This window comes from Rutidosis leptorrhynchoides, chromosome 6 (genome assembly GCF_046630445.1).
Source record: "Rutidosis leptorrhynchoides isolate AG116_Rl617_1_P2 chromosome 6, CSIRO_AGI_Rlap_v1, whole genome shotgun sequence".
Lineage (NCBI taxonomy): Eukaryota > Viridiplantae > Streptophyta > Magnoliopsida > Asterales > Asteraceae > Rutidosis > Rutidosis leptorrhynchoides.
In genome coordinates, this window is record NC_092338.1 from 304,565,244 (window position 1) to 304,576,237 (window position 10,994).

At 34.4% G+C, this 10,994-nt stretch overlaps 1 protein-coding gene across 1 annotated transcript; it reads left to right on the forward strand.

The window, feature by feature from the left end:
• Positions 1 to 3,737: 3,737 nt before the first annotated feature.
• LOC139854613 (uncharacterized) lies at positions 3,738 to 10,765 on the forward strand. Its single transcript, XM_071843909.1, has 8 exons — positions 3,738 to 3,803; positions 4,019 to 4,095; positions 4,211 to 4,301; positions 6,776 to 6,812; positions 7,340 to 7,534; positions 7,648 to 7,773; positions 8,499 to 9,803; positions 10,051 to 10,765. The coding sequence occupies exons 1-8, from the start codon at positions 3,738 to 3,740 to the stop codon at positions 10,530 to 10,532; spliced, it is 2,379 nt and encodes a 792-aa protein (XP_071700010.1). The 3' UTR covers positions 10,533 to 10,765.
• The last annotated feature ends 229 nt before the right edge of the window (positions 10,766 to 10,994 follow it).

Genomic DNA, 10,994 nt, shown 5'->3' on the forward strand with positions numbered 1-10,994 from the left:
GTTCGGATCGTTGACTTTAGGTTGAGACTTGGTCACTTTTAGCGTTGTCCTTGGTAAAGGTACGCTAAGGAATTGATATCTCGGTACGAGATTGGTTGAGTTTTTCCCGATATGGGGAAAAGAGAAGGTTTTAGTGCTCGCATAGTGGTTTTGATAAATCGCGGGTGACGATTTTAGTTGTTAAAGGTGATTCATTGGGAAGAATTGTCTAGGAAAGTTCGGATTGGAACTTAGGATTGAGGGCCGTTGAGTAGTTCCGGATTGGTTAAGTGGAGAAGATCACGAGGACGTGAACGAGTTTAAGTGGGGGAGAGTTGTAAGGCCCAAATATTTATTGTACATAATGTATTTATGGTGTACGATGCGTGTATGAAGTGTACGCAGCATGTACGTGTTGCTTGCTCGAACGTCGAAGGAAACTGGACGTTGTCTGAAGTGACAAAGTGTGTACGTATCTTTTCAACCCCAAATAAACTTTGAGTTGATATTTCAAAGCCTTACCATTGGAAAGAAAATCTTATTACGTTTCCAACGATATTTGATTCATCGAAAACGGAGCTACGGTCAAAAAGTTATGGCCAAAACAAGATATTGAAAACTGACCTGAAGGTTGGAGCGGCGCTCCACCTTATGGCGCGGCGCTCCGAATGCGTCAGAACAATTTTCAGCCTTTTTAAAAGGTTTAAATGAGGGGTACTTTGGTCTTTTCATTTAGGGTCGGTTTAGGGTCACCAAAACTGATCTAGAACTCCATTGGAGCTCATTTCTCACTCACACAAACACTCTCATCCATATCTAGAGAGAGAGGAAGGGTTCTAGAGTGAGAGAGCTTGAATTGGAGAAGAAGGAGTTGGATTCTCACCAAAGCTCGGGTTTTAAATTTGTTCATCTCGCTCCTAGCTATGTTTTGGTAGTATTGGTAAGTTCTAACTCCGAATTTCATTTGTTAGATTTGATATTCAAGTTAGGGTTTGAGATTGTTAGTTGTAAAACCCATTTGGTTGATGAAGAGGGTTTATGGAAACTTGCTATTTTGATATTTGGCGGGTTTTTGGTTGGTTAATGATTTAACCATGTTTAAGACTTGTAAATAGTGTATAATCACTAGTGTTGGTGATTATTGGTGTTTTGAAAACCATTAGGGTTCTTATGGTTGACTAATTTTGACTAGAGTCAAAATTAGGGTTTGTTGATGATTATGACTCAATTGCCGATTTAATAAGGTTTATAAACTTAAAATGGATTAAGTTGAAGCATAGAACCGAGTTAAATATGTTTTGGTGTCAAAACTTGCTAATGGCGTGATATTGACTTCTTATGGGTCAAATTAGGGTTTAAGTGTCATTTTGGGCAAGATAGGTGTTTAACACCTATGATTGGATTTGATTGGCATATTAGGACCATTCTCACTTGTGTTAGTGATTATTGGTTAGTTTGGGCGCAGTTTGTGCTTGGAAGTGCATTTGGGTCGAAATTGCACTAGTTGTCAATTTGGGTTGATTTGTATATCCACCCTAATTGTGTTACTTGTTATGTGATAAATGGATTAGGTACATTCCATCGGCGATTGCAGATTATTCGGTAGCATTCTTCAAGGCGACAAGGTGAGTGTTAATATCCTATATGCATATGTATGTGTAGGATGGGTGCGGGTCGAGTGAAGGGGTTCTCGCTTATAGAGCTCGCTTCTCGTATAGTTGGAATTGTTGGACTTGTGTATAGGTCCAATTGGCATGGTTGTGCATTTTGGTTGACCACTTTGACGAGGTGCACACTTTGTGTGTACGTTATCACATGGGCGTGTGATGTGGACTTATATAACCCCAATGACGAAGGGTTAATATAGTGAGTGGAATAATTATATGTGTAGGTATATAATGTATCTATTTATTGTAGCGTGAAATGTGTAGTGTCGAGGTGCTAAGACACCACGTTTCACGTGATGAGTGAAGCATCGAGGTGTTAAGATGCCACTCGGGGTGAAGCATCGAGGTGTTAAGATGCCACCTAGGGGTGTAGTGTCGAGGTGTTAAGACACCACTCCGTAAAATAATGAGTGAAGCATCGAGGTGTTAAGATGCCACTCGGGGTGAAGTGCCGAGGTGTTAAGGTGCCACCCTAGGGGTTAGTGATACGAGGTGTTAAGTACCCTAACGGATGTTATGAACACCGATGGCGTTTTCGCGAGCGTCATTCCCTTGTACGATTGGTTAACCATGGTTATTGTGTTGTAAGCGTAAGCAAATTATGTTATTCGAGATATATATATATATATATATATATATATATATATATATATATATATATATATATATATATATATATATATATATATATATATATATATATACACACACACACATATAATGTTGTATTGTCGTGATGTAGCTAACCCTCCGGGTGTAGCTTATTGGCATTGTTCACATCGTTGTTGGTGAACTTATATTTTGTTGATGTATCTTTAGCTCGTTGCTTAGTGATCTTACGGTATGCTTAGACTAGCTTGCCTTTATGCTTGGATGCTCCGATATGCGGTATTTGGTTATTTGTGTGGCGTGTCCATTTTATGCATATATATGTATGTAGTATATTCTCACTCACTAAGCGTTAGCTTACCCTCTCGTTGTTTACCTTTTTATAGATTTGCATGGATGCGGTGGATCGGGTAAGCGTGGGACTAGTGGACTCGCGTTGTTCCTTTAGAAGGCTTGCTTTTGGATTGATTAGGATTGGGTAGCGTATCCCCAATCGTCATGCTCGGCTTTATTTTGTGTTAAAAGTCGTGTGGTCGAAAACTTGAAATTGGTACTTAAAGGGTAATTTGGGCATATGTGGGCCCGGTGTCGTAAAACCCTTTTTATTGATGGAACGTGTTAGTTTTAACTATTATAATATGTTGTGAAAACCGTTTAGTCTAAATGTGTCGGGAAGTGGTCAAACATTTTCGCATTTGGGACTTTTTGGGACAGCAGCCTGTCCAGGCCCTTTCGCGCGCCGCGCGGGGTCATGGCGCGCCGCGCCATTTGCTGCACAAAGAAATTTTTTTTTATTCCGCATTATTGGTTGGTTAACGGGTTGGGTTGTTACATATAAATTAGATAAAAATGGATGAAATGCAATAATTAAGGATAGTCGATGATATAATATGGAACAAAAGAGTTGGAAAAAATATAAGAGGATCTATGCTAAATAAAAGCATGGGACGAAGAGTGTAGTCTCATTAAAAAATTATAAAATAAACAAATATAAAAATAAAAAAATATGATTGATAAGATGTGAGTCAGATTTATTGTATAGTGGGGTGTACTCTTATTAGTTTCCTTCACAGTACAGCAACTTTCTATTTTCTGCGGTTGTATTATCATCCTCATTAATTATATGTGCATAGAGTTTTACAAAAAAAAAAAAAAAAAACGAAGTTTTTATTATTATTTTTTTTTTGTAAAAAAAAGGAAAAAAAAAACAAAACCGAAGTTTGAAACTTCGGATTTGGCAAAACCGAAGTTTCAAACTTCGATTTTACTATTTTTGTAACAAAAAATTCGATTTTTCCATTTTTTCAAGAAGGTTAAATAAAATTACTATTTTAAAAAAAAAAATCCCAGGATGTGGTATTATCACTCTCAGTCAACCTCATGCTTTGACCTAATGATTTGAAGGGAACACCTTATAAAAAATGACAATTTTCGGTTTATTATTTTTTTAAAATCCAGATCCAACTCGATCAGGGATCAACAATGTCTGATGGGATTGAAAACCCTCACTCATTCTCTGTAGACTATTTAGCGTTTCACGAATTAGAGGTAGCCACTTTTTATAACATATTTTAGGTGCTGGGTTTTGAATGACAATTTTTAGATTCTCGGTTTTGAATGAACCTGTTGGGAAAAAAAAGAGAGAGCGGTGGAGAGGGTTTGATGGGTGGATGAAAAAGTCACGAAGAAGAGACAACCAATTCATAACTTCATTTCATATTTAATTAATTAATAGCAGAGTTTCAATTATAGTGTTTTGACAGATTCATTTTGTAAGAATCGAACAAATGCAACATGGCAGCCCTGTTGAGTTTACCCGTGATGAATTCAGGTTGGAATGGTGAGAAACAGATCATGGGTTGATTATAGAATGAAATATGTATTTCAATTTTGTTGGTTTGGATCTGAAAGTGTGTGCAATATTGGGGAGTTGTTTTTTTGTTTTTTTTAATTAGGGTTTGCACTTTTGGGAAGAACAAGTGGAGCAAGAGAAAGATTTCAAATTCAGATGAAGAGGAAGCTAAAAAGACTGAAATACCCTCACATGCAATGCACATGTTAAGACTGAACGGACTTTTTTAACGGAAATTTGACGGACGGACTCGATATGTGTAAATACGATAATGGAAGGATGCTGTTAGCAAAAAAAAAAAATCAAAGGAGCGTTGTTAGCTTTTTGTTGTATAATGGATGATCAACAGCACAAAAAAGTTTATATTTAATTAAAGTTTGTTAAATATTTTACCTAACTACAGTAACATTTAACCTAACGCTATCAAATACATCCATTTTCTATTTTCTGATTTAATTGATAAAAAAAACTATACTTACTCATAATTTTAAAAAGTCAATGACCATAAAAAACAATAACTTACACACCTAATTCATCGCTATTGCCATGACATGTGGCCATGCATATGTCTCATATATCTACTTAACAATATTCTACCTACAACATGTGCGCTTATACTTATAGGTGTCTTAATATGTATGTTTATTGTATGTGTATATATACGTATAATTTGATTGTTAATTCTAGAAAAACTCGTTAGTTGTATAATAATGGTAAGTATTTGAAACTGGAATTGATTGATTTTCATTCACGTGTTGGCTTTCATTTACCCTGCTATAATCGGTACATGGTTGGGGCACCGTTGCCACCACCGTTTAAAGGCGCCGATACTACCGGTCGTTTTACCCTTCACCGTTAAGGGACCGTGGTTTGAAATGTCGTTGTTCGGCATAATTTAACACGTTGAAGAAGTTGTTTTTTGATTAAAAAGAAAATAAATAGGATAAATCAAGCACCTTTCTTGAAGATTTAGAAGACATCCATGATTGATTATTTTTCAAGTTAGTGTTGTATAGGGGTGTTTGTTTGGAATAATTGGAGGAATTTTGAATCAATTTGATGGGTTTTGAAGAAGACCGAAAATGAGAGAGCAAATTGGTGAATGCCACTGGTTTTTGCAACTTTGGAGATGATAATAAAAAATATATCTTTTTAAAGTAGTAGTAGTAGTACCAGTAGTAATAATAATAATAATAATAATAATAATAATAATAATAATAATAATAATAATAATAATAATAATAATAATAATAATAATAATAATACGATTTATTAAAAAAATAATATTAATAATAATAATAATAATAATAATAATAATAATAATAATAATAAAAGAAATATATTAAAAATGAGGTTAATGTGGTTGTATCATGTATAAAAAGTGTCATGGATATTAGTGAGTTTGATAAGATAAGTGAAACGAAGAAATTGGTGAGATTGTGCTGATGTGACACAATGTAATTGTATAATAGCTGTAATGGATAAAAGTAGTCTAATAGTAATAGTAAAAATAATATAGTAGCAGTAGTAGTAGTAACAACAACAACAACAACAACAATAATAATAATAATAATAATAATAAATAAATAAATAAATAAATAAATAAAGAGTTGTAAGCCCTTAAAGTTAACAATTTGCTTGAAATCTAAAGAACGAATCAGAGCGCGGCAGGTGGCGTGACAATCACATGTGATTGAAAAAGATTAATTTTTTTTAAACAATTTTTTTTTTAAATTTAATTTTTTTGAAAAAAAAATTTTAAATTTTTTTTTTTATTTAGCATGTTAAATCCAATCACTTGTGATTGTAAAACCTAATCACATGTGATTCTGCATGTCAAATTCAATTACATGTAATTGAAAAAAAAAATTCAAATTTTTTTAATTTTTTTAAAAAACTTTTTATTTTAATTTTTTTCAATCACATGTGATTGTATTTAACATGCAGAATAATCACATGTGATTGGATTTTACAATCACATGTGATTGGTATGCAGAATCACATGTGATTTACTGCATGTCAAATACAATCACATGTGATTGAAAAAAAAATTAAAAATTTTTTTCAAAAAATAATTTTTTATTTTTTTGAAAAAAAACTTATTTTTTTTTTGAAATAAAAATAAAAAAAGGTTTATAATTTATTGTTTCAATCACATTTAATTGTCGAGCCACATGTCGTACTCTAATTGGTCCCTTGAATCTCAACTTAAGTCGGATTTATTTAAATATTCCTCACTAAATATATATGAAGATTTGAATAAGACAAGAGTAGCCGGGTCAGGTTTAGGTCGGGTTTAGGTAATCCATGACCCGAACCCGATTAAGAAACCCCGCTCCAAACCCAATTAAGAAACCCGTCGGGTTCCATTTACTTAATACTATCGGGTTTACCCACAGGTTTGTAGCCGATTTCGAGTTTACAGTGTCATTTTGGATTAAAAAAAACACTTTGTGAGAATCATCCCTTTTGGCATCCCTAGACAAGAGTTTCTCCCCTTGAGATCATAAACCAATTTCTTTAGCTAGGGTATATAATTCAACACCTTGTGTCTCTCTTTTCCATTGTAGTAGCAGCCACCCCCTCAGGTATTTTTAACTCATTCTTGGTTTTCTGTCCCAAATCTTCTTTATTTTTAACTCAACTTTTTTATCCTTTTCATCTTCAGACAAACATGGATGTTCAAGATCACACCATCCCCTCAGGTATGCTGATAATTTGTACGGATTAAATATATATACGTATATTGTATATATATAATATTAGTCTACTAGATTATAATAACCATGGTATAAATGGTATATTAAACACATTAAATGACAGTTTCTTTTACTTAAATTGACTTATATCTTTATGGGTTTTCTAAATTATCACAAGTGGGTTTTCTTGATTTGGTTATTTTTTCTTGGTTTTCTACTAAAAAAATTATTTTAACGTTGATTTTATTTTTCGTAGATTGTAGATTAATGGAGTATGACAATTCTTGACTTAAATTTGACTTTTTGTTATTGTGGGGTTTTGCTATCACTATTGGGCTATTGTCTTTTTCATACTAAAAATTACTGTACATGTTTATCACTGATGTATTTGGAATCTAATCACCATTGTTGATTAAACATGTTAACGGTCTTTTTTTTTACTTAAATTTGATATTTTTCTTTGTGGGGTTTAAATATTAATAAATGGGTTTTATTTATTATCCTTATTTTTGATGGTTTCTTGATATTAACAGGACATGAGAGTCATCATAGGGTTCATTTATGTCATAGATGTGGGTGGCCATTTCCAAACCCACATCCAAGTGCTAAACACAGGAGATCCCACAAAAAAGTGTGTGGAAAAGTTGAAGGTTACACCACTCTGATTGGTTCAGAAGTTATTTCAGATGATGAACATAATCCAGATGATGATAAAGAAAAGAGCCCAAGTAAGATTTTCATAATTTTATATATAGTTTGTTAATGGGGTTTTTTTAATTAAGTCAAATCTCTTATCTTTATTAAGATTTTGTTAATTTAGTGAATTTTGTGTTTTATTAAGGTCCTAATATTGAGAAGAATACAAGTATTAGTAGATCGGAAGAAGATTTATTTGCAGATGCAGTCACTGAATTTACAGAGAGTGAGGCAAGTGCAGGATCTGCAAACAAAACTGTGGATGATGGTGGTGAGTATTTTATATTCACTTTAAACTACTAATAATTTGTTATAAAGGTATAGTTTTTAGTTAAGTTGATGTAGTTGTGACCATTGTAGGATATTGAAAGTTTTATTCTGATAGTATGCTTGTATATGGATAGATAATAAGTTCTATTTAGTAACAACTTAACCAGTTTATGATTTATTTCGCATGTAATAATATTAGATTGCCAGTACTAATAAGTAATACAGTAACAAGTTAGTTGAATATTGCAACTTCATACAGCCTAAGTATATCCACATAATGTCTCTTAATCACATTTTGTTAGACGATTTCAAAGTGTTATGTCCAAGTGTCAAATAATCCCATAGTTTTGTTGGATGCATTCACGCCAAGGTTGCAAAGATCGCTACTCGGCGAGTGCTCGATCGGGACATCTTAGGGAGTACTTGACAACTCGGGAGTACTCAGATGTTGGCCAAGTTTGACTGTGACCGAGTTTTGACCGATTTTCCGAGTAATCCTGAGTTTGTTTGAGTTTTAACCGATTTTTTGGGAAATTCCGACTTTGACCGAGTTTGACCAAGTTTGACCGAGTACTCGCGAGTAATTCTGAGTTCTACGACACTGATTCACGCAAGTCGGTTGTTTTCTAAAGTGGTACAAAAAAAATTAGTTAGTGTTCTTACACTAATCACATCATATTACATTTCAAGTTCTCTTATTCTCTGGTTTCGTTTCTAAATCTGTAGATAGTAATGTTGTAGTAAATGCTCCATTGGAGACCAACAATGTTGATGATATTGTAAAAGCTTACCAAGATACTGATTTAGAGAAAAATGGAGAAACCGAGATAACAACTGTATCTGATATTTCTGAGTCAAAGCTCGAGTTGACTGATAAGGATGCTCAATGCTCAAATGATTTGGTCAAAGATGTTGCTGCTATCGAAGTCATGGAAGCAGCAGAGGGAAAAAGTCAAGAAAGTCAAAATTATGAAACTGTTACTGAAGAAGCTAAAGATTCCGAGATTAGCAAAATCACCCCTGAAGTTTCTGAAACTGGCGTTGAATATGAGGATATTATTAAGGGGGAAAATTTAGAGAAATGGGAATCAGCAACTGCGGATTTAATGAATGAAGAAATTAAGCAGGAAATCGAAGCTATTTGTGAAAATGATTCAGAAGTTACCAAAGAATCTGAAACTGTTGATGGTGTAGAGAAAATTCATGAAGAAATTAAGCTTGAAAAGGTTGAACTTGATCATGAACATACTGCAAAAGTTGCAGTTTTGACCGAAAGGGAACCGGGCCAGAAAGTTGTCGAGGTGGCTGATGTGGGTTTGACCGAAAAACATGATCTTGGCGCAGTTGAAGTGGAAAAACACTTAAATGGACAGATTCAAGAAGTTGTCCAGGAACCCGATACGGTTGTAACTGCAAAAGATGATCTTGAAGAACCCATTTTGGAAAAAGGGTCAACTGAAAAAAAGAATGAAGTTGTTGAAAAACTTGATTCAATTTTGGCTGAAATGGAGAATTTTGATGCACCTGAATCGGAAATATGTACTGAAGAACAAATTCAAGTAGCTGTGAAGGAGCCCGAAACAGTTCCGTTCGAAGAGGAAGACAACAAACGCAACCACGAAGAAATTGTTGAAAAACCCGATTCGATTTTGACCGAAAAACAGGATCTTGGTGCATTAAACTTGGAAAAAAGCACAGAACAAAGTCAACCTGATTCGAGTTTGATTGAAAAGGAGGATGCTGGTGCACCCAAATCAGATGTATGCTCAAAAGACAATGCTCAAGACGTTATACAACTCAAAGTTGGTGATCTCAGCAATGATGTAAATGAGGTCAGCGTTGAAACGGCAACCCCTAAAGATTCATCTGATAATTCGGTTGACAATGGCAAAAATGCTTCTGCTGTTGTTCCTGAAGCTATGATAGAAGAAGGTAACGACAAACTCTTGAACAATCAAGAATCTTCTGTGGCCGTTTCGGTAGATTCAAGTAGTCGCAACAGTTTGGAGGGAAATTGGGGATCCGTTTCAGGTACATATTCAGATTCGCAGGTCAAAATTGAGTCAAACCTAGCCGGCTTGAGTCGAATTTTTCTTGAATCTTTTTATCTTATTCTAGGATTAGAATACGAAAAATATGTTTTTTATTAATTTTCTTCCTCGGATGATATCTAACACTCCGGGGAAGTGTTGACCCATTTTGACCCCTAAAAGATAACTATAACCTAAATCAACCCATTTTGACCCCTAAAATTGTTTATGTGTGTATGTTGTTGCAGTGCTCTCTACTGCTTCAATTGATGCTGAAGCTTTACACTTGGTTGACAAGTCAAAAGTCAACTCTGATAAGTCAACTGTAGCAACACTAGTGGAACCTGAAGGCGTAGATCAGAAATCTAGATTTTCTGAAACGCAAGATTCGAAACAGCTACCAAATTCTGAAACTTTGACCCAAGTCAACAACGAGTCAAAGAAAACTGAGGAAGTGATCGCGAAAGTTACAAAGTGGAGCACTGGGAAACAATCTATACCGTTAAAGAACCTTCTAGGTGACGATAAATTGCCAAGTGTTAAACAACTTGAGCCTGTGGTTCAAAAAGATGAAAATGAGAAGAAAGCGGGTTTGACCGGTGAAACTGCTGTGGTCAACCATGATATATCGTCACCGCCAAAACTGATTGATGATGTTAAGAAAGGGAGGAAGAAGGTAAGAAGTTGGGTCCCATTTGTATGTTGTTCGTCGGTAAATGTTGTTAACTAGAAGATGAGGTCGATGAAGTAACGCTATGGGTTATTTTACTGGATCGGTTTTTAATGGGTCAATAGTTTGGCTGCTAAAAACTGTTGCTAGTTTTTGTATATGTATATTTTTTTATATAGTAAATGGATCAAAGTTGTTTCTTTGATTGAAATAGAACATACAAATATGGCTTGTAATTGGTATTTGTGCTGAATAGTTATTGTTGAATCTGTGTGACCCATTTTGTTAAATGAGTACCTTATTAAAAGGAACCTTAATTTTGTTAATCTCCTTTGAACATGTATTTGGTTTTCCTGACACAAATATTAGAACATTTTGGGTCAGGTCTAGACAGAGTAACTTTTAATAATTGTATATGATCTTGAACTTCAATAGTTTCATATTGTTACTACTTACCACTAACACCTTTAGCTCATCGCGTTAAACTGTGTTGTAGCTCATGTGGTAGTGGTCTGACTCTCT

Coding starts and splice junctions, on each gene's coding strand:
- LOC139854613 (XM_071843909.1), top strand. CDS start 3,738: ATGTCTGATGGGATTGAAAACCCTCACTCATTCTCTGTAGACTATTTA. Junction 3,804..4,018: donor TAGCGTTTCACGAATTAGAG/GTAGCCACTTTT, acceptor GTGTTTTGACAG/ATTCATTTTGTAAGAATCGA. Junction 7,774..8,498: donor CAAAACTGTGGATGATGGTG/GTGAGTATTTTA, acceptor CTAAATCTGTAG/ATAGTAATGTTGTAGTAAAT.